At 44.8% G+C, this 26,631-nt stretch overlaps 1 protein-coding gene across 6 annotated transcripts in view; it reads right to left on the bottom strand.

Annotated features, from left to right (window-relative positions):
• The window catches only part of HIVEP1 (HIVEP zinc finger 1), a 157,609-nt gene that overhangs the window by 63,377 nt on the left and 67,601 nt on the right, over window positions 1–26,631 (bottom strand). For all 6 annotated transcript variants that reach the window (XM_068166882.1, XM_068166877.1, XM_068166883.1 and 3 more), the window contains one exon: window positions 9,964–10,017. In XM_068166882.1, the coding sequence (XP_068022983.1) occupies window positions 9,964–10,017 (54 nt within the window). The remainder of the gene's footprint in view (window positions 1–9,963; window positions 10,018–26,631) is intronic.

Below are 26,631 nucleotides of genomic sequence, written 5' to 3'. Positions count from 1 at the left end.
GAATAGATGGGACTTCATGAGCATGTGAGATCCTTGTATGATATGAGCTACAGACTAAAACAGTTGCTGCATTTGCAGCTGTCTGAGCTGCTGCAAATATTTCATGGAGATAACTCAGTCTCAATTTAAAGCCTTACAGTTTGATGTGCACAGAACAATTGAAGTAAATTACCTCTCAGCCACACGTATTGACATATTGTAACATAGATACAAACACTCTATGAAATCAGACATCAGGAAAATGCACAACTGACTGCATGAATTACCACTGCTGGCTTGTAGTCTGGAATGTTTGGGAAGCAAGAGGCAGGTAGCTCTGGTGTATGTCAACAGCAAAATAAAAAGGCAAGCTAATCCTCTTACCAGCCTTAAGTGGCAAACAGGACACTACTGCTGCTTGCAACTTTTGAAGATTATATACTTCCACTTAGAGCAACTGTATTTGTAGCCCATATGCTTGCTGAAGATAAGGATGGAAAGATGAAAAGAATCAAAGGAAACTTTGGATCTTGGTGACATGCCTTGCCCAAAAAGTAAGGCACAGATCTTTACAAATACAACATGGAAAGAAAATGGTTTGGACTAATGAGAGTATGTGGGTCCCACAGCAGCACAGATCCAGAAAGCTCATGTGCTTGCAGACCTACGGCAAAAACTCAGGGAAACATCTGCGGAGCATGAAGTCACTCTGGGCCGGCAAATCAAAACGCATGAGCTGTTTATCACCACGGTTCCAGAGCTTTCTTTGATCTCGTCCCATTCCCTATTTCCCTTGAATGAAGGAATACAGCTGATGACCCAGGGAGCAGGGTACTTCACCAGCATCTAGGGCTCCCACCTGCTATTTGGCAGGGAGAGGTGCCGTGGCAGGAAGCAGGATGGGGAATACCAGAGGGGAGGGGAGAAGAAGGAAGGTACTTGGCTGTTCCTTTGAGGCCAGATGGTGGGCTAATGAGAGTCAGCTGTAAGCTGGGCCATGGCAACATAAAAAGAGCCTGAATCTTTGAGGTAAGACACATGCAACATTTTGGGTTATCTTGGGAGAAGGCTGATGTATTTATAGCAAAGTATTTGAAACTCCCTCAATAACGGTCAACAGCATGCACCCATTTAACAAGAGGGATGATAAGGAAGGGAAGCTTTTGAAGAACTCTGAAGAAACAGAATCACAGAATGTTAGGGGTTGGAAGGTACTTTGAAAGATCATCTAGTCCAACCCCTCCACCAGGGCAGGACCACCTAGAGTAGGTCACACAGGAACACATCCAGGCAGGTTTTGAATGTCTCCAGAAAAGGAGACTCTACAACCTCTCTGGGCAGCCCGTTCCAGTGTTTTGTCACCCACGTGGGACCTTTTCCGCTCCAGCCTGCATTCATTGCCCCTTTTCCTAACACTGGGTGTCTCTCAGAAGATCCTGACTCCATCCTCCTGACACTCAGCCTTCACATATAAACATTAATGAGGTCATCTCAGTCTCCTGCTCTCCAAGCTAAAGAGACCCAGCTCTCTCGGCCTCTCCTCATAAGGAAGATGTTTCACTTCCTTAATCATCTTTGCAGCTCTGCACTGGACTCTTTCAAGCAGTTCCCTGTCCTTCTTGAACTGAGAGGCTCAGAACTGGATACGGTATTCCAGATGTGGCCTCACCAGGGCAGAGTAAAGGAGGAAGAGAACCTCTCTCGACCTGCTAACCATTCCCCTTCTAAGCCGCCCCAGGAAAAGACAAAGCAAGCCTACCATGAATCTGCAGCAAAACCTACATCTCTGAAGTAAAACCCCATGCTTCCTTTTATAATGGCCAACTTGCTCACCTACCTCTCAGCACCATTCCATTTACTGGAAAAATAATCTCCCAGTTAAAAAAACAGCAGATGGGCAAACAAGGTGAAGGGCGTTTTAATTTCGGCTGCCTCTCCTCCACACCAACATGCCGCTTTGAAGGGACTGCAAGTGTGGGAGGGGAACATATGTGCCTGTGGATTGTGCATCTCAGAGAAGTAGCTGCTGCTGGAACGTAGTCTCTCCTTTCTTTACTCTTTCTTTCCACAACAGCTCAAATGTGGTGGTTCTGCACAGCTGTACGTGGACAGCAAGTGAACAGAGAGTCTTACAGTACTGCTTGCAAACAGTGACTGTAGAGACCCTTCACCAAATGCTGGGTCAGCCTTAAGGCTTCAGAGACCTGTCAGCACGCACAGAAATGCAGATGGAGGCTTTAAGTAGCCCCATGACAGAGGCTGGATATAAAGGTATTTTTCAGCAGCATCTCAGAAGTTGCTTGGACCTTGCTGGAGTCCCAACCAGGGCTTTGAATGGTTCTGTCTAAGTGGTTTTTCAGTAAATACTGACAGCCCAGTACCACTTAGAATCACAGAATCATACAATTGTCAGGGTTGGAAGTGACCTCAAAAATCATCTAGGTCCAACCCCCCCTGCCATGGGCAGGGACACCTCACACTAGATCAAGTTGCTCAGGGCCCCATCCAGCCTGTCCTTAAAAACTTCCACAAATGGGGCTTCTACCACCTCCCTGGGCAACCTGTTCCAGTGTCTCACCACCTTCATAGTGAAGAACTTCTTCCTAACATCCAATCTATCTAATTCTAGTTTTGCTCCATTCCCCCTAGTCCTTTCACTACCTGCCATCCTAAAAAGTCCCTCACCAAATTTCTTGTAGGCCCCTTTCAGAAGGCCACAATGAGGTCTCCTCTGAGCCATCTCCTCTCCATACTGAACAGCCCCAACTCTCTCAGTCTGTCCTCATAGGAGAGGTGCTCCAGCCCTCTGATCATCCTTGTAGCCCTCCTCTGGACGTGGTCCAGCACATCCATATATTTCTTTGCAATAGGGGCTCTAGAACTGAATGCAGTACTCAAGGTGGAGTCTCACCAGAGTGGAGTAGAGGGGCAGAATTGCCTTCCTCAACCTGCTGGCCACAACCTAACAACTGATCAAGTCAGACAAAATTCTTGGACCTGCCAACAATGTTTCTTCACCTCAGGATGCAAATGAAGAGGACACTTCCAATATCAAAGCATGAGACTTTGCAAAGAGAACTAATCTGTGTGAAAATCTGAAATTATTTCAGGGATGGGATGGGATGGGATGGGATGGAATGGAATGGAATGGAATAGAATAGAATAGAATCAGACCAGACAAGGTTGGAAGAGACCTTCAAGATCATTGCGTCCAACCCATCATCCAACACCACCTAATCAACTAACCCATGCAACCAAGCACCCTGTCAAGTCTCCTCCTAAACACCTCCAATGATGGTGACTCCACCACCTCCCCGGGCAGCCCATTCCAAAGGGCAATCACTCTCTCTGCAAAGATTCTCTTCCTAACATCCAGATAAACATGGTACTGCTGCAAGGGAACTCTGTCATCATGACAGATCTGTCACAACTGCTTGGAGTTCTGGAAGAAGTGAGAGCAACTTAGAAATTCATCTTCAAAGGCCAAGAAGGGAACAGCTATGGTCAGGATCTGAGATGGAAGATGCAGTAAAACACAGAGTCTTCAAATTCCACATGCAGTATCTCCATTCATAGGCAAGAAACTGAAAAAACTCATCAAGGAACGTGAAAATGACCAAGTTAGAAAGTACAGTAATTTGGTGGGTAGGCAAGTGACAGTCTCAAATAGGTGCTAAATAGACCTTCACACAGTTTAAGGACAAACTTGATCCCTTCAGCTCAAGTGGGTGCTCTAAAATGTGTACTCACTCTATGAGAACTGGTAAACTGGAGAGGATCATGAACGCTGATTGGAAAGAGAATGTATTTGTGGACTATCACTCAAAAAAAAAAGAAGCAGGTTTTCCAGTTGCAACTTTATACTAAATAACCAAAGTTCACAAACTTGTTATGCCTGCTCATTTATTGTCTCCTCTCTGTTTAATCGAGTCCTATTCCAATCTGCTCCTAATTGGATTACTGCAGCTAATGGCAAAACGAGGTGTGAAATACATATTGTTTTGTAGGCAATTAAACTTAACTTAAATCCCACACATGCATAAGCTTACAACTGAGCAGTGCACAATGCCAGTCAGCAGAAACCCAGGCATGCTTAAACTGAGGAAAACATTCCCCCTGCTAATACACTGTGCCACTGACAGCTCCACTACTGACAGAGCAGTGTTAACTCATGGTGAATTCCACAAAATTATGTTCCCTATTCATTTGAGGGAGGAAATAAACAAATCTGAACTGATCTAGATGGGCTGAAAGGCTAAATAAATGAGCAAAGAGGAAAAAGACATGGCCATGCTTCATGTGTATCTGACTGTGAGTCAAATTAATTTCTGTGAATACATGCACATTTTTGTTTACCTGGTTAGCTCAAACCATGGATTTTCTGTTGTTTGTTTTTTTCTAGTGACCTTCAGACTCTCAAAGCTTCAAATAAATAATTTTGCTTACTTTATATTGTCAAAAAGATTTATCTACACAGACATTTAAGAAACTGAGGAATATGGCAGAGGACATTTTTCATTAAGGATTGAAAGAGTGACCTTATCATCTCAGTTACCTGTATACCAATTTTCTACACCAAAATGTGCTGTTCAATTATTTTTATTCAGGTTTTTTTTTAATTTCTCTATCAATTTTCTACATAAAAATGTAGGGCATTGAGTCTATCATCAGTAAATTTGCGGACGACACCAAGCTGGGGGCAGGAGTTGATCTGCTGGAGGGTAGAGAGGCTCTGCAGAGGGACCTCGACAGGCTGGACAGATGGGCAGAGTCCAACGGCATGAGATTGAACACATCCAAGTGCCAGGTTCTGCACATCGGCCACAACAACCCCATGCAGAGCTACAGGCTGGGGTCAGAGTGGCTGGAGAGCAGCCAGGCAGAGAGGGACCTGGGGGTGCTGGTCGATGGTAGGCTGAACATGAGCCTGCAGTGTGCCCAGGCAGCCAAGAGGGCCAATGGCATCCTGGCCTGCATTAGGAACAGTGTGGCCAGCAGGAGCAGGGAGGTCATTCTGCCCCTGTACACTGCACTGGTTAGGCCACACCTCGAGTCCTGTGTCCAGTTCTGGGCCCCTCAGTTTAGGAAGGATGTTGACTTGCTGGAGCGTGTCCAGAGAAGGGCAACAAAGTTGGTGAGGGGTTTGGAACACAACCCCTATGAGGAGAGACTGAGGAAGCTGGGGCTGTTTAGCCTGGAGAGGAGGAGACTCAGGGGTGACCTTATCACTCTCTACAACTACCTGAAGGGAGGTTGTAGACAGGCAGAGGTTGGTCTCTTCTCCCAGGCAGCCAGTACCAGAACAAGAGGACACAGTCTCAGGCTGCACCAGGGGAGGTTCAGGCTGGAGGTCAGGAGGAAGTTTTACACAGAGAGAGTGATTGCCCATTGGAATGGGCTGCCTGGGGAGGTGGTGGAGTCACCATCATTGGAGGTTTTCAGGAGGAGACTTGATAGGGTGCTTGGTGCCATGGTTTAGTTGATTAGGTCGTGTTGGATGGTAGGTTGGACACAATGATCTTGAAGGTCTCTTCCAACCTGGTCTGGTCTGGTCTGGTCTATTCTATTCTATTCCAATTGGCACACATGGACTTAGGTGAGCAGCCCAAAGTTAAGCAATGATCTCTTTGAATCTGAGATGCTGAAAGCTGAGTGCCACCACCCCATGCATCTTTAGAAACCCATCCTTTTTAGGGTACGTCATTAAACTTACACTAGAGGATTTCTGTTCCTTTGTGCAATGAAATTACTGGGTGACATGAGGAAAAAACACCTGAAAGCAGGAGTTGGATCATCTTCATGCCCATCACAAAAAAAACAGCCCAGAGCAATATTAATTCAATATTCTTAGGTTACCGGTGCCCCCATGCATCAGTACAGGGCAGTGGCTGACCTGCTGGGAAGAACCTCTGCAGACAAGGACTAATCCTGGTGGACCACAAGTTCACCATGAGCCACCAATGTGGCCTTGTGGACAAGACCACCAATGGTATCCTGGGGTGCACTAAGAGGAATGTGAGCAGCAGACTGGGAGGAGTTCTCCTCCCACTTTGCTCTGCCCTAGCAGGGCCACAACTAGAATCTTGTGTCCAGTTCTGGGCTCTCCAGACAAGGAGAGAGTCCAGTGGAGGGATACAAAGATGCTGAGGGACTGGAGCATCTCTCTGATGAGGAAAGGCTGAGAGACCTGGGGTTATTGAGCCTGGAGAAGGGAAGACAGAGGGAATCTTATCAATGCCTCAATGCCTATAGCTTAGGAGTCAAGAGGATGGGGCCAGACTCATTTCACTGTTGCCCAGTGATGGGACAGGGGACAACAGGCACAAACTAGAACAGAGGAAGTTCCATCCAAACATGGGGAGAATCTTCTTTCCTGCAAGGATGACAGAGCACTGGAACAGGCTGCCCAGAGAGGTTGTGCAGTGTCTTTATTTGGAGAGATTCAAAACCCATCTGAGACATGACCCAGATGGCTGCTTTAGCAGGGTGATGGGACTAGATGATCCCCTGATCCCCTTCCAAAGGACCAACAGAAACAAGAGCAGACAGGTACACTTTACATGCCAAGCTTTTTATCTTTGGAAGACAACACCACTCATCTATGATCAACGAAACAAAAATAGGTCAAAACTACTTAGCAGAAGGTCTACTTTATTGCAAAGTCTCTGTAAATGTTTGAAGGACTTCTATTACCATCCAGACACTTAGATATCTTCCACCTTCTAGAAATATGTAAGGCAACCTCACAGTCCTGGTGCATATAATAGTTTCTATCAAACCTTTCCCGGACAAACCAAACCAGACATGAGCTTGGAGGAAAGAAAACTAAGCAAGATACAGCTGAGAATTATAAAATCATGCAGGCAGTGGATAAGATGACTGCAGATGTGCTACTTAAATCACCCAATGCTTGAAGCAGGGAACACCTGCTGAGAACTGAAGAAAAATGGGATGTTGAGGAAAAAAAGCTAAAATAATGTACTTTGTATGTGATTGGTAGTGAACTTCTGCAGTTCGCTGCCAGAGAATACTGGATGGAGACTGCATTTAATCAAAAGGATACATGGATAACAGCTCCACAAATACCTAAAGGTATGAGGTAGATAGCCCTAATCCAGTATCTGTATACAGTATGAGGCGAATGTACTAAAGAAAGTGGCCAGGTTTATGTGCTCTCCCTAAACAGTATATCCTGCTGCCTCTGTTGGAGGCTGAATGTTGGGCCAGATGGACTCTGCTGAGACCCACTTGGGTATTTCTTCTGTCCTCTAAACTTCAAAAAGTTTTTATGTCCATTGTTTCAGAAGACAATAAACTTTGATTCCAGGACAGAGCATTGACAATTTACAGCACTGCTTCCAGATGTGTCACAGCCCAGGAGGAAAGCTCACTACAATGAAAAGTGAATGTCCACCCAGAAGAAGAGGAAGCACTGACGAAGTACTGGTGGAAGAAAGTATCTCAAGCCAAATCCAGTCACCCAAGAGAAGTGAGGCTGCAGCTGCCCTGTGCTCCCAGGTCCAACTACTTAGCAAGGCCAAAAACGTTTTCCCAACAGGGACATGCAGACAGACCACACACGTGACATACACCACATACCTACATAGATATGTACACACACATATGGCTGGACACACAGATCCCAGACAAACACTCTGAGCACTCATGCCAACACTACCCACCACATCCTGCTCCCTGATGCAGCTGAGATGGACAGAAGTCCATTAGTGGGAATATATCAACATGTCCAAGCAGCTCCCAGCAGCAATTTGGCTTAGAAACTCAGTATGCTCAGTAGCCCCTCACAGATCCCAGTCTCCCCAGTACCTGGACATATGACTGCCCAAGGCTGCAGCCCTGCTCCAGTTGTTGGTACAGACCACTGCACTGCACATGCAGTCAGAGATGTCCAGGACTTCACAGAATAGTCCAGGCCAGAAGGGACCTCCAAAGGTCATCTAGTCTGACCTCCCTGCAGACAGCAGGGACATCCCCAACTAGACCAGGTTACCCAGGGGCCCTGGTCTCTGCTCCCTACAGCCATCCTTCAGTGCTCTTAACCCTACAGACCAGCAGTGACCCTCAGACTCAGAGACCTCCAAACCCATCCAAACTCAACCCTTAGTCCACTCCATCTACTCCCTGGCTCATCTGGCTTGACCTTTCCTGGCAATCACATCCACACTCGCTACACCACAGATCCTCTCCCTATACATAAAGAACCTCTTACTGGGAAACAGCTGAAGGTGGAGTTTAAGAAGACAGGACAGACTGTGCTGGTCAGAAGCAGAACATGGCAAGACAAGCATCCTGGCCAGCCCCTGCTCGCATGCATACTGACCCTTTTATTCAGGTAACACTCTACTTCCCACACTTGCTCCTTCCTGTATTACCTAAATCCCTTAGTTTTCCCATCTTTGGTTCATCTCCTAGACATTCCATAAGTTCCATGCAGTCCCCAAAGGTTTTACCCCTGTATCCCCCAATGTGTCCCACAATCCCAGCTAGCAAGGCTGTTAGTCCAAAAAGTGACCTGGAGAGCTGCTGCCCATGACTCACAGTGATGGTTTTCACACCTGGACCCTGGGACTGAGACTTCAGGGGACAGCAATATGAGGGGGCTGGACAGGGTCCCCTTTACTCTTGAGTCCTTATTTTGGGTTTCTACTTTCCCCTATGCTCCTCTGGGTTTATGCAGATGGATCTTTCACAGCTCTCCTGTGACAGGCCCAGTAATAGTACAGCAAAGTATCCCACAGTGTCTCTCTAGGCATCTCCATGGGCGTGCAGATGAGCTTTAGCACACAACCAAACAGGTACCACTGCAGCCAGCCAGTCAGCCTTGAAATGCAACAACTTTCCATCAGCTTTCTAAGCTCCAACACACACATTTAGTTTGTCACAGGTCATCTGCTTCTTGAAATAACCTGTGATGATCAATCTCTCTTCAGCACCTGGTAGAAATCACCACATATTGCTTGCCATGAACCAGTGATGGTTAATAATGATTAAGTAAATCAATGGTTAGCAGAGGCTGTAGTCAGTGACTTGTGCACATCCTTAATGCTGTGGCTTCATGAGCCTCATCAAGGTCAAGGCAAACACACAAATGGTTACAAGAAAGCCTTTGTGCCTCAGCACACAACCTCTGATCTGCAGAGAGAGATGTCTGTGGTCTCATCTAGTGCCCAGCCCAGCAGAGTCTTTTCAATGATGCAGGAAGGCCTCTAGAATCTTAATGTAGGATTTTTCTACTTCATAGGATTGTTGGGTCACCACAACCCCATGCAATGCTACAGGCTTGGGGCAGAGTGGCTGGAAAGCTGCCCAGTGAAAAAGGACCTGGGGGTGCTGGTTGACAGCCAGCTGAATATGAGCCAGCGTGTGCCCAGGTGGCAAAAAAGGGCCAACAGCATCTTGGCCTGAATCAGCAATAGTGTGACCCCTGTACTGGGCAATGGTGAGGTGCACCTTGAATACTGGGTTCAGTTTTGGGCCCCCCACTACAAGAAGGAAATTGAGATACTGCATCACATCCAAAGAGGGGCAACATGGCTGATGAAGGGTCTCGAGAACAGGTCTGGTGAGGAGTGGCTGAGGGAACTGAGATTGTTTAGCCTAGAGAAGGGGAAGCTCTGGGAAGTCCTTATTGCTCTCTACAACTAACTGAAAGGAGCTCGGAGCAAGGTGGGGGTTGGTCTCTTCTCCCAAGTGACAGGACACGAGGAAATGACCTCAAGTTATTTCAGGGAAGGTTTAGGTTGGACATGAGGGAAAAATTTCTTCCCCAAAAGGGTTGTCAAGCCCAGAGCAGTGATGGAGTCCCCATGCCTGGAGGTACTTAAAAGATGTGTAGGTGTGGTGCTGAGGGACAAGGTTTAGCGGTGACCCGGCAGCGCTGGCTTAGTGGGCGGACTCGATGATCTTAAAGGTCTCTTCTAACCAAAATCATTCTGTGATTCATTTTTGGGGTTTATTTATTACCTCTCTGTTGGTCTTCTGTTCCATTAAGTTGTTTTTGTGCTTCTTCAATTTTGTCTGCAAGAAAGAGAAGTCATTATTAAAATTCATACATTAAAAAAAAAAAAAAAGAGCAAGATTTTAGGAAGCAATTTCCTGGAATCGGTTTTGAACTCTCTGTTTATATCTGGGAGTGATACCATTCAGCCATAAATGTGTGATACATTATGAGTAATACAGCCATATAAAATGTTATCTTTTCTTTCTACCAGCAAGGCTATTGACGTGTTAAATTACACGGAACTGCGGAAACAAAAGCACTGGCATCGGATCTGCAGCCAGCAGCTAATCCCACAGCAGCTCTGTACCATCAATAATAATGTCTGCAGTCAGGGGACTCTTTGGAATAGGTATCATGGTGCATTACAGAGTATTTTAATACCTTCCTGAAAAAAAAGCTCTTATAACAAGACAACGTGGCATTAAACACAGCAACAGAAACAGGAAACAGGATTTGTGACGTGAAGTGATGAAGCCGATGCTGTCAGATGGGAGCAGCGGGGCCGAGTGGTAGCCCTGTGCTTATTCCTCTGTGAAACCACCTCAAAGACACACACACAGCAGGAGCAAAAAGAGGCCTTGAGTCATCACTCTCATCCTGTTCTTCACAGATCACCTGCTGCTCCCCTAACACATTGCTGTCAGGAAGGGAACCTTGTTTCTGTTGCTGCTGCACCCACAGGGTGTTCAAGGCCAGGCTGGATGAGGCCTTGAGCAGCTGAGTCTAGTTGAGAGGTGTCCCTGCCCATGGCTGGGAGGTTGGAGAAAAGGAGGCTGAAGGGAGACATCATTGCTCTTTAAAACTCCCTGAAAGGAGGCTGGGGCCAGGTAGGTGTTGATCTCTTCTCACTAGTAACAAGTGACAGGACAAGGGGAAACAGCCTCAGGTTGCACCAGGGGCGGTTTAGGTTGGATATTAGAAGAAACGTCTTCACTGAAAGGGTTCTCAAACACTGGCACAGGCTCCTAGGGAGGTGGTTGAATCCCCTTCTCTGGAGGTATATAAAAGACACAGATGTGGTGCTGAGAGTCATGGTTTAGCACCAGCCTTAGTAGAGTTAGATAATGGTAGGACTTGACCTTCAAGGTCTTTTCCAGCTGAAACAATTCTACGATGTCTAGGGTCTCTTCCAACCTAGGCCATTCTATGATGGAGAGGAGGCACCTTGTTCTGCATGTGTGGAGCAAGAAGCATGAAAAGAAAAAAGAGGACTACTGAAATGAAGAAAATATTGAACCTTTTTTTTTTTTTTTTTGTAGAAAACATTCTTCTGAGTGGCTTCAGGATAAGAGAATGTGTTGCTAAGAAGCAGCAGCACTGGGAGAAGCTGAGCTCCACATCAAGCTATGACCTGACCAAGATCTAAGCTGGTTTTCAGATATAACTGATCATTTCCCAAAATACTTGTGAAAGCAGCTTTTCTTCTTGGGAAGGGGTCAGGTTTTAGTTAAAATTACTTTAAAAGAATACAACATAACTGGATTCATCCTAAACTTCTCCGATCCTGCTACTCCAGCTCAAGAAATACCAGACTTCGTGACTACCATACATAGAAAGAGGAGGACAGTTCTGCAAAGTTCTCATCTCTTCATGAGCATCAAGGCTGTGACTTGGTCTTTTACTCACTGATGCTGTACAACACAAAGTTTCTAGGAAATGGTCCTTTCTTCAACCAGTGGGCTTAAATGACTTCTCTAATATTTATGAGCTGAACCACTCAGGTATATCATTGAGCATTGACCAAAAAATTCTAACTGAAAGAAGTCCTTTTCACAGGTTTCAAGACTGAGTTTTGTTCAGCTCACTCCAGTTCTGCATTCTTGCCTTTCAAAACTAGCACCAGGTTTCCCTGTTCACTAAAGCACAGTAATTTCTCTCTTGCACATTGTCCCAGAGAATGCATCAAAATCATCCCATGAGGATGCTAACTGGACAGACCTCCAAGTGTCTGAGTAAATGAAGAAACTTCTTCCTTCTTCCTCTAAGGTTAATGAGACTTTCAGGCATATTTAAAGAGACATCTTATACTCGGTTTCTTTTGTACTGATGTATCACAGTATCACCAAGGTTGTAAGAGACCTCGAGGATCATCAAGTCCAACCTGTCACCACAGACCTCATGACTAGACCATGGCACCAAGTGCCATGTCCAATCCCTTCTTGAACACCGCCTGGGACAGTGACTCCACCACCTCCCTGGGCAGCACATTCCAATGACTAATGACTCTCTCGGTGAAGAACTTTCTCCTCATCTCGAGCCTAATCTTCCCCTGGTGCAGCTTGAGAGTATGTCCTCTAGCACTGCTGCTGGTTGCTAGAGAGAAGAAACCAACCCCTTCCTGGCTACAACCACCTTTCAGGTAGTTATAGAGAGCAATGAGGTCTCCCCTGAGCCTCCTCTTCTCCAGGCTAAACAATCCCACCTCCCTCAGCCTCTCCTCATAGGGCTTGTTTTACCTGCCAAAGACAAACACAACTCAGAGATTAACCCCTCACCAGCTCAGCCATGCAGGCCTAAGACTTGATAGTTAATATCTTCCTGGATTTCAGCTACAGTTGAAATATTGTCTGTATGGAGGAATTTCTGCATAGAAAGGGCTATAAATAACAATTTCTAACAAAAATAAGAGGAAACATAAACAAAGCACCTTCTACATACATGTGCCACTAATGCTATTAGAGAAAAATGGGTCTAATAATCTCACACTGGTTTTCCACAGATTATGTCTTTACAGTAAGGTAATGGAATAAGCAACTACAAAGCTGCATGACAGCTTTGAAATACATGAACTTACAGGAAAAAAACTAAGCAGCAAGAAACTAACCCTGTAAATGGAGCTGCATGCAATCAAAACCATAGACTGGCACATTATATTGTATTTATCTCTTGAGAGGACATAAAAGATCTGTCAGCAAAATTTATACTTAAGTAGATGGACAACTGTGGTTTCACTATTAAAAGAATTATCTGCATATTTCACATAAATGCTACATGAAATGGATGCATTTAATTTCACAAGCATCCTACTTTACAGGAAAAAAATTACTGAGGTATTTTGGAAGTATGCTGCATTAAATTGCCAGAAAGATTAAATGCTTTGATCTCCTTAGCTGAATGCTCTCGCTCTTAATTAGAAAAGTCATGAGTCTCTATCAGAAACTCCCAACCGCTGCTTTGTCAGACTGTAATCCCAAACAAAACCCACAGATAACAGAAATAATAACTAGGTAAACTCATGCTTGGTACACAGCCAGAAACTCTCCTACATGTCATGAATCTCCCAGTGAGGTTTCCTCAATGTGTTACAGATTCAGAATGTTTGGGGTTGGAAGGGACCTTAAAGATCATCTAGTTCAAGCCCCCTTCAGTGAGCAGGGACGTCTTCAACTAGATCAGGTTGCTCAGAGCCCCATCCAGCCTGATCTGGAGTGTTTCCAGGGATGGGGCATCTACTGCTTCACTGGGTGGTCTGGGCCGATGTTTCACCACATTTGTTGTCTTCATACCTATGGATGTATCTCTATGCAGAACAATTTCAAGCACCGTGAACACTGAAAAAAGTCAGTGTTGATTCTGGAAACCAAGAGTACCAATTTTGACAGCAAATGAAGCATGGGTATTAAATGTCATACTAAATGTGTCACTGAGGTCTACATCCTTGTAACAACCCCTATCACACAGCTACCTGCTCTTGTTATCACACCAAAGTATGTTCAGCATCATTGTACAAAATGTCCAGCCTGCTGCATTTTACAGCTATATAGATCCTCTATGGACAGCTTGTCTTACGGATGGCTGCATTTCAGGCTGGAAGGAAGAGCTGGGTGATGCTAAACCACCATGTTTCTGGCTGGGAAGAAGAGCTGTGTTAGTTATCCTACCCTGCTAGTTATAACCACCCTGGAGCAGGTGAGAAGTACAGGCTGTGAACTGATAACCTCGGAGAAACCAAAAGCCTCCCTGGCTCTTCTGACAACCCCCATGTACACCAACCACCATTTCCAGCTAACACAGAATTTATATTATCCAGCCATTTCCTTCTCTTGTGTCCCATTAAATTATCCATGTGTGAAACATTCTAAAACAAATTATTTCATTATTTGGGGTATATATTTTATATAGCATATTCTTTCATTATATTATTATAGATTCTCAAAACCACATTACACAAAACCCACCTGCAAAGCCCAGGAGGAACTGAAAACTGCTGAGTCCTCTATTAACTGCAAACAATATCATCAAACCAAGTACTCACTTGATTTAGTATCATTTCTGTTTTAAACCTGTGATACTGAAGATATAATTGCCTAATCTGGAAACTTAACAAAGGAAACAATTCTTTATCACTGGAATGTTACTTACTTAGCAATTATATTAGTAAGTAATAATTTAGTAAGTAATATTACTATAGGATAAGAGACAGTAATGGCACTAATGAAAATTTCTAACACATAAAATGACACAAGAGCAGACATTTTGTGAGGGGCTGGCAGGGGCTTGGCCACCATTTTGTGGTGGGCACTGCAGGGAGCCAGAGAGGAAGCTCTGGAGCCTCTCAGGGGCACATGGGTCACTTTCAAGCTTCTCTCTGCGTACAATTCAGGAGCCCCCCAAAACAAGGAGGAGATGGAACTGTTGGAGAGGTTCCAGAGGAGGCCACAGAAGCGATCAGAAGCCTGAAGCACCTCCCCTGTGGGGACAGGCTGAGAGAGCTGGGGCTGTTCAGCCTGGAGAAGCCTCCAGGGAGGCCTCCGGGATCTGAAGGGGCTCCAGGAAAGCTGGGGAGGGACTTTTTACAAGGGCTTGTAGTGACAGGATGAAGGCAAATGGCTTTGAGCCAGAAGAGGGGAGATTTAGGCTGGATATTAGGAAGAGCTGCTTTCCAGTGAGGGTGGGGAGACACTGGAGCGGGTTGCCCAGGGAGCTTGTGGGTGCCTCCTCCCTGGAGAAGGTCAAGGAAGTTTGGATGAGGCCTTGAGCCACCTGGTCTAGTGGAAGGTGTCACTGTCCATGGCAGGGGGGTTGGGAGTAGATGATTTTTGAGGTCCCTTGCAATCTAAACCACTCGGTGATTCTGTGATATCTTGATTACTTTACTGGAAGAGCTATTCTAACATCTCCAGCCTTGCAGCCAGAAAGCCTTCTGGAGTAACACACATCTAGAAGCAAATGATGACAGTGACAAACACACCCTCATTTAAGATGAGATGCTTCTCACCAAGTGCTTACTAAAGGGGGAAAAGTGGAAATCACCATATGTGCTGCTGTATAGAGAGGAGATTCTATACCACAGTGGTGTAACAAGCCACAGAGCCAGCCCTTGGTTCCTCCAGTCAGATGCATACCACAAAAAAAGCAAAGTACAGGTAAACATCATAAGATAGGTTTGGGTTGGGGTTTGTTGTTTGTTTGTTTTTTAATACACACACAGGGCAATTTGCTCAGCAGGAAAAAGTCATCTCATGACACTGGGATGGGGACTCCAGTAAGAAGAAAAAAAACAAACATAACAAACCAAAACAAAGCCACAAATGAAGACAGGCTGAAATCATTTGGGCTCTTCAGCCTGAAGAAGGCTCTAAGGAGACTGTAGCTACAGTTCAGTATCTGAAGGGGACCTACATGAAGGCTGGGGAAGGACTGTTTAGAAGGGCTTGTAGTGACAGGGTGAGGGGCAATGGTTTTCAACTGGAGCAGGGTAGATGTAAGTTGGACATAAGGAAGAAGTTCTTTACAAAGAGAGTGGTAAAACAGTGGAACAGGTTGCCTAGGGATGTGGTTGAGGTCCTGTCCCTGGAGACATTCAAGATCAGACTTGTGGTCCTGGGCAGCCTGATCTAGTTGGAGGTGTCCCTGCTGACTGCAGGGGGTTGGATAAGAAGACCTTTGAGGGTCCCTTCCAACACAATACAGCCTGTGATTTCTCTTGTTGCTTCTTAAATCGCTGTCAGGGGTTACTAGTTTCATATTTTGCAAACCTCACTCTTTTCAGTATTTCTGCTTTCCTTGCTCAAGTTCCTAAGCTTTTATTTTTCTTCCTTAACTGACTGCACAAATAAGGCTTTGTAGGTAGGTATTGTATGTATGCACTAAATTAATAATAAATACCTTAGTATACATATTGTGCAGGTGTGTAAAATAAAATGAAACAACATGGGTGCAATGGCTTTTTTTACAGCAAGATTAAACCTTTTCACGCTATTGTCCAATGCAGCTCTCCCAGCAGGCATCTGCTGTGTGGAAATATCATCAAATTCCTCAGGGTTTTAAATATATAATGTAACTGTGCTTTTCAGGAATGCAAGGAAGGAGACTGGCACACAGCAAAATATGCTTCTTGTTTTACACACCTCCTGCTGCGAGAGATCATTAAATGGATACCAACAGTCTGAGCTAGATAAGGGTGGTGCTGTGATGAGGTTTTAAATGAAGAAAGGAGCCAAATTTTTCAACAGCTTTACATTCTTTCTTTTGGATCTTCAATGAGAAATACAACCTCACAGATTTTAATTACACCATAAATAAAATGTAGTTTATAAAGAGCTTTATGTTTGTTTTATTAAAAGATATCAGTATATCAATGTATACACACTTGAAGATAGAATCGTAAAGTGATGAGCAGGGTGAATGAGGTGATTCTTCCCCTCTACTCAGCTCTTGTGAAACCCCATCTGAAGGGCTGTGTCCAGTCCTGGGGCCCCCAACACAAGAAGGACATCAAACTGTTGGAGTGGGTCCAGAAGAGGGCCACGAAGATGATCAGAGGGCTGGAGCACCTCACCTATGAGCACAGGTTGAGAGAGCTGGAGCTCTTCACCCTGGAGAAGAGAAGGCTCTGGGGAGACCTTATAGCAGCATTCCAGTATCTGAAAGGGGCCTACAAGAACGCTGTGGGAAGACTTTTTACAAAGGCTTGTAACAATAGGAGGACAAAGGGAAATGGTTTTAAGATGGAAGAGGGGAAATTTCAACTGGCTATTAGGAAGAAATTCTTTACAGTGAGGGTGGTGAGACACTGGAACAGCTTACACAGGAGTTTGTGGATGTCCTCTCCTTGGAGGTGTTCAAGGCCAGCTTGGATGAGGCCTTGAGCAACCTGGTCTAGTGGAAGGTGTTCCTGCCCATGGGGGGCAGGGGGATTGGAACTAGATCTTTAAGATCCCTTCCAAACCAAACCATTCCGTGATTGGAAAATATCTCCAAGATCTCAGAGTCCAGCCATTAACTTAGCAATGCATTTCAAGACAACCCTGAAAGTCTTCATTTATATAGCCACTTCAGGAAGGAATTTCAGCAAGAAAAGCAGAAATGCTGGAAAGTGTGAGGTTTGCAAAATGTGAAACCAGTAACTTCTGACAGCGGTTTAAGCTGGAGCAAGAGGAATCTTCCACTTGTGGGTTTGTTTGTGGCTTTTGTTTTGGTTTTCTCATCTGTTTTTTTTTCCCTCAGCAGAGCCCTGATGACTTTGTGCTGCTGAATGATCCATGCTGTACAGTGACAACTCACACAGGATTGAAGGAGCAGTCACTGAGCAGGATGACTTTTAAGCTGCTAGGAAAGCTGCCATAGGGGTGGTGGAGGAGAAGTGTTCATTAAGCTTATGCAAAGCACCCAAACAGGAATATTTTTCATGATATGAATTTGCATGTGTCTGTACCACTGTAAAAAGTGCTAACACTGTAAAAAAGGGGAGTTTGGGGCTTCTTGTTGAAGACAGAAAAAATACATTCTAAACAATATAAAGAGTTTTGTTGGGGTTTTTTTGGTTGGTTGGGTTTGGTTTGGTTTTTGGTGGTGGCAGTGGTTTGGGTTATTTTAAAATCTCACATACTCTATGGATAAGCAGAAAATCAGCAGATTTGCACCATGCTGGATGCTAAGAACAGGCTACATCATCAACACTTCACAAAAATACAAGCTCCTATCTTGCCCAAAAGGCTGGGATTACATGTTCAAATATTTAACCAAAACAACTGGAGGGAAAATGTCAGCATTTCTTTTTTTCCCCCTTCAGCTGAAGACAAGAACAACTCTCAGGCCTGAGTCATTCTAAAAATACCTCCTGCAAAACAGCTTCAGATGGCAACAGTTTTTCTTCCTGCTTTCTCAAAAAAAACCCCACACTCTCTCTTACCTCACTGTATCAGAAGACATTTGAAAAGCAATCTTAAAATCCCATGGGATTTTTCTTTTTCCCCCACTGGACACAAAGGCAGAGACCACTCTGTTTTTAACTTGCATCCCTCGCTCATCAGAGAACTGCGGCAACAATATGCTTCAGCTGAAAGGCACTCACGCAATCAGAGCACAGAAATTGGGTATGATTATTAAAACCAGAATTGTAGGTGGGTTTTCTTGTTTGGGGGTGGAGGAGGGATGCACAGCTTGAGAAAAAACATTGATGCAATTTCGAATCACTGCATTTTCCATCGCTGCTTAAATTCAGACACTAAGTGATGAGGCTGAGAGCCTGTGTGGAAATATCTATCTTCTGTTGAAAGCCACCAGCCTAAGGTGCCAGTAACAACGTGCTTTGCATTCCACTGGATGAGATGTGTGTTTGAAAGCACTTATTACATAAAACAAACAAACAAATAAATGAAAATACCCTGAGCAAAAGAGCCGTGGTAGAGTGGCAGAGAAGTGCTCAGATTTCACATGGAGAGACCAGAGCCCCCATCCCCACATCTCACCAGAGCCATTCACAGCTTCTCCAGAGGGAGGAAGCCTCATACTTTGAGCATCTGTGCCCACACTAGGAAGAGCAGCCACATGAAGCCTGTGTGGCACTGTGTGGCGACAGTGCAAGCTCAGCACACTTCCAAGGGTGGCTGAAGAGAATGATAGAATCATAGAATCAGCTTGGTTGGAAGATATCATTAAGATCATCATGTCCAACTGCTAGTTCAGCACTGCCAGGTCACAACTAAACTGTGTCCAGCAGAACCACACCTACTCACCTTTTAAAGACTTGCAGGGATGGGGACTCCATCACTGCCCTGGGCAGCCTGTTCTGGGTCTTGACAACCCTTTTGGGGAAGACATTTTTCCTAAAGCCCAACCTAAATCTTCCTTAGCGCAACTTCAGGTTACTTCCTCTTGTTCTATGCCTTGTACAAAGAGACACCCCCCACCCTGCAACAACCTCCATTCTGGTAGCTGAAGAGAGTGAGATCTGTCCTGAAACTCCTTTTCTCCTGGCTAAACACCACCAGTTCCCTCAGCTGCTCCTCATAAGCCTTGTGCTCTAGACCAGCTTTGTTGCGCTTCTTTGGACATGCTCCAGCACCAAAATGGTCTTCTTGTAGTGAGGGGCCCAAAACTGAACCCAATATTCAATGCATGGCTTCAGCAGTGCCAAGTACAGGGGGACAAACACCTTCCTAGTCCTGCTGGCCACTCTAATATATGGCAGGATGCTGTTAGTCTTACCGGCTGCAGAAATGCCTGTGCCACATGGTGAGGAAGATTAAATTCTTGGCTTTCCCCTCTTGCTAGGAGGACAGGCTCATTACAACCTGCTAAAGCACAAATACCATAGCCCTAATGTCTTTCAGTTAGGTAAGATGAATCCCAAGACTTCCTTTAAACAGCTATTTAAAAATAAAACAAAACAACCAAAAACCCAAAACTCTTGTCTGTACAAGGAGCTCATTAGGTGAAATGAGAGCATGGTGCAGCTTGGAGGGGGCACTTGGCAGGATGCTGCTGCCTCTTGCCATCCCTTGGCAAGCCCCTGCACACAAGCATCTTCTGCCTGCAAACCTGACACCCAGGCAGCAGAGTTCAGGCAGTGGGTCCCAGTTGCACCGTGGGCTGGCAGCACTGTCCCTCACTGCAGAAGAAGGGGACCCTGCAGCCAGGAGGTGCAAGGGCTAGTTGACCTGAGGATATTTGAGGTATTTGAGCCTGACATGGCTCTGGGCAACCTGATCTAGTTGAAGATATCTCTGCTTACTGCTGAGGGAGTTGGAGAAGATGACCTTTGGAAGTCCCTTCCAACCCAGACCATTCTATGATTCTATGCCTTGGATGGTCCAGAGTTCCCACCACTGCTTTCCTGCCACAAAATGAACACCTACAAAGCTGGTGAACAACAGGAAAAAGACATTTCACAAAACCCATAGGACAAGGCAGGTATTTCACTCAAATTAAAATCTGGTTTTAATTAGAAACCACTCTTCTCAGTCTCTTCTCCCTAGTAACAAATGATAGGAGAAGAGGAAATGGCCTCAGGTTGCACCAAGGGAGGTTTAGGTTGGGTATTAAAAGAAACTTCTTCACTGCCAAGTGTTATCATCAAACACCAGAACAGGCTCCCTAGGGAGGTGGTTTAATCTCCATCCCTGGAGGTATTTAAAAGATGCAGAGATGTGGTGCTACAGGATATGGTTTAGGAGCAGATTTGGTAAAGCTAGATAATGGTTGGACTTGATGATCTTAAAGGTCTTTTCCAAAGGAAATGACTCTACGATTCTGTCCTTGCAGATTTCCCTTCTCCAGCTTAATGAGGAGCGCAGAATATTAAAAGGAAGAGATGGGATGAGGAAGCAGAGTCCCTGCATCTTCTCTGTAATTTTGCAGTGTGGGAACTTGACTCTCTTTGACAAATGGTTCGTGTTGTGGTTTCTTCTTCTCAGTTTGGGGCTTAGCAAATCACAGCACTGCAGCTTAGTGGGCTGCCAAAGACTGAGCCTGATAACTGACAGCATAGATGCCCCCAGTCTACCAAAGAGGCAAGGTAAAACAGATTAACTCTCAGCTTGTCAGATGCTACCAGGTTTGCAGACTGCTCATACAGAGTAGGGGGGGAAAAAGACCCCTCAGAAATTAGGAGAACTCAAAACTCTCAGCAACTAGTTAAGACAATGCAGGAGCAGCTGTCCTTTTAAAAACTATCAACTACTTTTTCAAAGCAGCTCAAATGAGATTTAAAACATCTTAAAATGTTCTATTAGTCATTGTAACCTTGACTAATGACCTGTTTGATAGGTTTTGCAGGGAAAATTTTATGCATTTTCATTTTACTGTCAACTTTGAATGTTCATCATGCTCCCTGCCATATATAATTATTTGCATTTAAAACTGAAGAACCCGTGACAGATACTTTACATAACCCCGTTGAGAAGGGAAGATAAAAACCCTCCTCTGATTATTCTTCTTTCTCAGGGAGGGGGGGAAAAAAAAAGAAAGGAAAAAAACAAAGAGGCTGGAGTGTTTGCAAAGGCAATCTGTAATCTGCAGATTAAATTGGTATCAGCAACGAGCTGAACAGCTATCCTGTATACACAATAAAACAGTTGGTGGAGAGGCTGTACAGAAACTAAGCATACAATAGTTTTACCCTTGCCACCACATGAAATATTCAAGCATTGCAAGAGTTCCTGATGAAGCTGACAAGGTCTATGCGCATAAATTACATGAGGGAGCTGCAGAGGAACCCAAACTCAGGCCCTGGGTCACCAAGTTATGACTGGGGGACTTTTGACTGGCTTTTTGTTTACATGATTTGAATTTTTATTGTGAGGCTTTTAAACTCATTAAAGAGAGAACACGAGGGGGTGCAAGAGGGGATTTGTGGATGGCTGTCCCTTATAGAAGGATACAGCAAACCATGAGGCACCTGTAGAGACAGGCAGAGTAGCTGCCAAGCACAAAAATTCAGAAGAGCAGGTGAAGCATCTTCACAGCTATCTTCTGCTTGCGACCTTCTCCTCCTGTGTAAGCCACCATCCAAGTGTGGCCCTTTTCACAGCTTGGCCCTTTTGCACCTGCCCTGATCCTACACCCTATGTGTCCTCCTGGGAGGCACAAGCTGTGCCACCAGAGATAATTCATTCACACCTTCTCTCCCTCCTGTTCCCAAGCACAAACATAGGCACTGATTGCAGTCCCATTTGCATAGCTCCTAATCAGCCCCCTAGCACAATAATTACCCCACTGCTTTGCTGTTGGCTACAGCACTGGCTGCCAAATGCTAGTTGTATACCTAGGACAGGCTGATTATTATCACTGAAATCTGCTTAATAATTACTTAACAGCCTCTAAGGTATTCACTGTTTCAGGCTTAAATTCAGCTTTCAGGCTTTTTCTTTAGTTCCCCCTATACTGAACCCAATATTGGGGTTTAAATTTATAGCAAAATATTAAAGCCACAAGTTACTTTAGTTCATCACCTTCTCCAAGCTGTTGTTAAGGGCTTATTCATACTTTCCACACTGATACAGGTTCCCTCCCCTGGGACCTTTGATCAGATGTCCCCAAAACGGAAAAAAATTATGGCTCTCATGGATTCAATTATTTATAAAACACTGTCACAGACACCAAATAAATGCCAGTGAAATACCTGCAAGCATTTAAAAAACAAACAAACAAACCATCAAACAACAGAAGCAGACAACTTTTCCACTCACCAGAAACATATGTAAAAATAACAACACAGGTGTGTGCCCCCCCTGCCCCCAAAAAAGGTGTCTTCAATGTCTCTATTCTCTCAACTAGAGATCCCATAGCAAACAGCAAACTGTGGAGCCAGCCACTCCCCAGCCAAACATGGGGAAAACTTCTCAGCCATCTTTCTGGTACTCTGAAAGCACTTGTCCTCAACTTCGAAGCTGCTGAGGGAGGGCTTGCCCAACACAGAAAGGTACAAAACTGGTTCAGCAGGTAGAACAACATCAAGAGTTGATGTTTCATCACCTGAGACAACAGGGGAGGCTTTCTTAAAGTTCTCCCAGGGGTCAAGCTGCTGTGTAATTTCTTCCTCTGTTTCTCAAACGCTACAGAGTTTACAAGGCATAAATCATGTAATGAGATAAATTCAACAGCAAGGAATCTGAAGTAACAACAACCCTGCTGGAAACCAGCTTAATTCTCCTAAGCTTAGCATACCTTCACAAGTACCTCTCTACTGAGAAATTGTGATGGAAATGATTTAAATAATTAGATCCTTAGTAGGACTTCAGATACCAATGTTCTTTTTATTACCCTGATATAAAGGAGGGCAATAAATGGTACTGCTGGGTAAAGGGGAGGTGGGGGGGAGGGGAAAGAAAGCAAAAGCCTACAAGTCAACCCAAATGTACACCCAGATTGTACAATGATGCAGCTCTTGAAGCAACCCCCTAAAACTGTATTTGAGCCTCACAGGTCCCATGGATCATTCCTACATCAGTTTCCCCAAGTGTGCTTTGACCTACACACATCTCTCTCCTTCAGACTGCAGGGCTTCAATCCACTTTAGGTTTATTCCTTACACAAAAGCTGTTCCACAGACTGAGACTTCTGCAGCTTTTGCAGTAGTGTTTTATCCTCTCTGGAGGTGGAAGTGAAGGGAGGAAAGAGAACTGGGAGAAAGAGATCAGAATTGCACCCGCTGTTCAGGATAAACACACACCACAGACACTACTGTGACAGAGATGTTTTTCTCTACTGCTGCCATAAACATTCCTAACGCTTTATTTACTTTTTGACAGCTAGGGAGCATGCAGTTGACTTCTCCAGACAAATATATGACCCTCAGAACACATGCCCAAGCGTTAACAAGCAACTCAATTTAAATGAAAAGTTAGAGTATTTTTTCCTGTGGACATCACTTTGCATTTATCTGCACTGAACTTCATTTGTCATTTATAATGTGCTTGCACAGCATCCTAATGCCATTGAAATCCTCTGCATTTTCATTTGCATCTTCATCTTCACCTCTGTGGATAACTCCATCAAATCAGCCACGCTGCCACCTCACTATGCAGGCCCTTTCCCAGATTACTCACAAGAATGGGAACTGACAGAGGCACATTTTTATTAACTGTAAGCTGGCCAGCAGTGTTTGTCTGCTAAGGAAAGGTATTGACTGCAAGATGTGTAAATATCAGCCTCTCCATAAAGCTTACACACTGGAGATTTTTCTTCTAAGGTGTGCCGGGGAAAGTTTTCTTGATATTCCATCTTGCTTCTTTAAGACCTTGTCCTTCAATCCAACCTGCCTTTAAAACACAGCCCCCTTAAACACCACGGTCCCCTTGTTGCATACAGTGGAATGTGCCTCTGGGTACCTCCAGGCACCCTGCCCACTTCTTCCTCCCCAGCTCCTATCAGTGCTGAAGCATCTTTATGCATCATCTGTAGAAGTGGACTGTCTCTAACACACAGCTAAGGACTTCTTCCAGACCAAAGGTCAGCTGACATGTTATGCTATTTGGCAAATCCACTTTGAACAGGGCTGCAAAAAATCACTCTCCCCTTAAGCTGTGCTGCCATTCAGTGAGACTTAGACAGGCTGGAGAGCTGGGCAGGGAGAAATTTAATAAAGCTCAACAAGAGCAAGTGTAGAGTCTTGCACCTGGGAAAGAACAACCCCATGTAGCAGGATAGGTTGGGGACTAACCTGCTGGAGAGCAGTGAAGAAGAAAAGGACCTGGGGGTCCTAGTGGATGCAAGGTTGACCATGAGCCAGCAACGTGCACTTGTGGCCAAGGAGGCCAATGCCATTCTGGGCTGTATTAGAAGGGCTGTGGTTAGCAGATTGAGAGAAGATCCCCTCCACCTTCACTCTGCCCAGGTGAGGCTGCAGCTAGAATACTGTGTCCAGTTCTGGGCTCCTCAGTTCAAGAAAGACCTCAGGGAACTGCTTGAAAGAGTCCAGTGCAGAGCCACAAAAATGATTAAGGGAGTGGAACATCTTCCTTATGAGGAGAGACTGAGGGAGCTGAGGGCTCTTTAGCTTGGAGAAGAGCAGACTAAGAGGTGACCTCATTAATGTTTATAAATATGTAAAGGGTGAGTGCCAAGAGGAGTGTCAGCATCTTCTTGGTGATGCCCAATGACAGGACAAGGGGCAATGGGTAGAAGTTGAGGCACAGGAAGTTATATGGAAACATGGGAAAAAAAATTTTTCACTGTGAGGGTGACAGAACACTGAACAGGCTGCCCGGGGGGTTGTGGAGTCTTCCCCTCTGGAGACATTCAAGACCTGCCTGGATGCGCTCCTGTGTGATCTGCTCTGGCAAGGGGGTTAGACTGCATGATCTTTTGTGGTCTCTTCCAGCCCCTAACATTCTGTCCTTGTGTGATTCAAAGTCAAGCCCTTCTTTTTGTATAACTAAACATTAAATGCAAAGTTAATGCTTTTCACTAATTTAACTCTCTTTTTTTTCTGCTTGCATTTTGTTTTCCCCAAGAACTTCATTAAGTCTTAATGTTACAACCCAAAGTTTGTCAATACAGTCCAACAAAAAGTCATAATGACATCGCTAGGTCTTGGCACTAAAAACCCAAACCCCTGGAAAATCTGCTATGAACTTGTTATGCTAAACCTTGCTCTGTGGCCTTTGCAAATTTGTTTTTCCATAGCAATCTTCCATTCTTTTCCTTGCCTTGCTTTTGTTATATGCTGAGTGAAATGCTGCTAGCTGCAGCTTTAAAGTGAAAAACAACAACAGAAATTGAACTGACAGAAAGAAAAATGCCTTTGAGAAACTAGTCAACACAAGCCGATGCAGAACTAGGTTTACCTGAAACATACAACTTAAGCAAAGGCACAAGGATATGATATTTTCTTGCTAACAGCATGCCTCAGCCATGTACTGGAGCTCAGCCACTTTCAGGGGCTTACAAATGTATCTCAGGGCAAACACAAAGTGAGGGTGCAAATACATGTGTTAAGCCGATGCTTCATTTCAATGATTTATGTTGCTGATCTCCTCTACCTCAAGATCTGAGAGGGAAACTAAGCCTAATCTGACTGATCCACTGGATGTTCAACAGTCCATGGTCCATTCCCATCCAAGATGGCGGGAGGAATAAGGATAAACTACCTCCCCAGAAAGTGCACACACTCTACACAGGGTTAGGTGGACCCTAAGCAAAACAAGGAAGTTGTGGGCTGATTGCCCTGTATCAGCCCCATTTGCCACACTACTCAAGGAACAGCGTTGGAAAGGAAAGGGGCATTTGACAGCACATAGGAGGAAATCAATTATGTAAGGGAGATGTTCTGTATCAAAGGAAGATAAAAAACACATCAAGAGAAGGGCCATGAGAATGATGAGAGCCCTGGAAGACCTGCCACATGAGGAAAGGCAGAGAGAACTGTGTTTGCCCAATCTTGAGCAGGTAAGAAGGCTTAGGGGAGACCTCTTACCACGTACCAGTATATGAAGGGTGGCTATGAGGAGAATGGAGACTCCCTTTTTACAAGGAGTCATGTGGAAAAGACAAGGGGTAATACATAACAAGTTACTGCTGGGGGAGATTCTGACTGAACTCCAGAAGAAAAATTTTCACCATGAGAACATGAAGACATTGGAAACATCTCCCAAGAAAAGCAGTGGATTCCCCTATACTTGTCAGTTTTAAGACTCAGCTGGACAGGGTGCTGGGCCATCCCATTTACATTATACTACTACCTAGAAAGATTGGCCCAGATGATCCTTGGGTCCTTCCAACCTGGCATTCTGTGATTCTGTGAAAAATAGATCACACATTCACCAATATGTTCCCAGCAAATTGGGATGAGGTGAAGCTACATTACAGAGAATGATTTGGACTGGGAGGGACCTTTAAGGGTCACCTAGTCTGATCCCCTTGCAGTGGGCAGGGAGATCACAACCAGACCAGACTGCTCAGAGTCC

Source organism: Melanerpes formicivorus, unplaced genomic scaffold (assembly GCF_026170545.1).
Source record: "Melanerpes formicivorus ecotype bairdi unplaced genomic scaffold, bMelFor1.0.p_v2 SCAF_109, whole genome shotgun sequence".
Lineage (NCBI taxonomy): Eukaryota > Metazoa > Chordata > Aves > Piciformes > Picidae > Melanerpes > Melanerpes formicivorus.
This window is presented reverse-complemented; position numbering and strand designations above follow the sequence as displayed.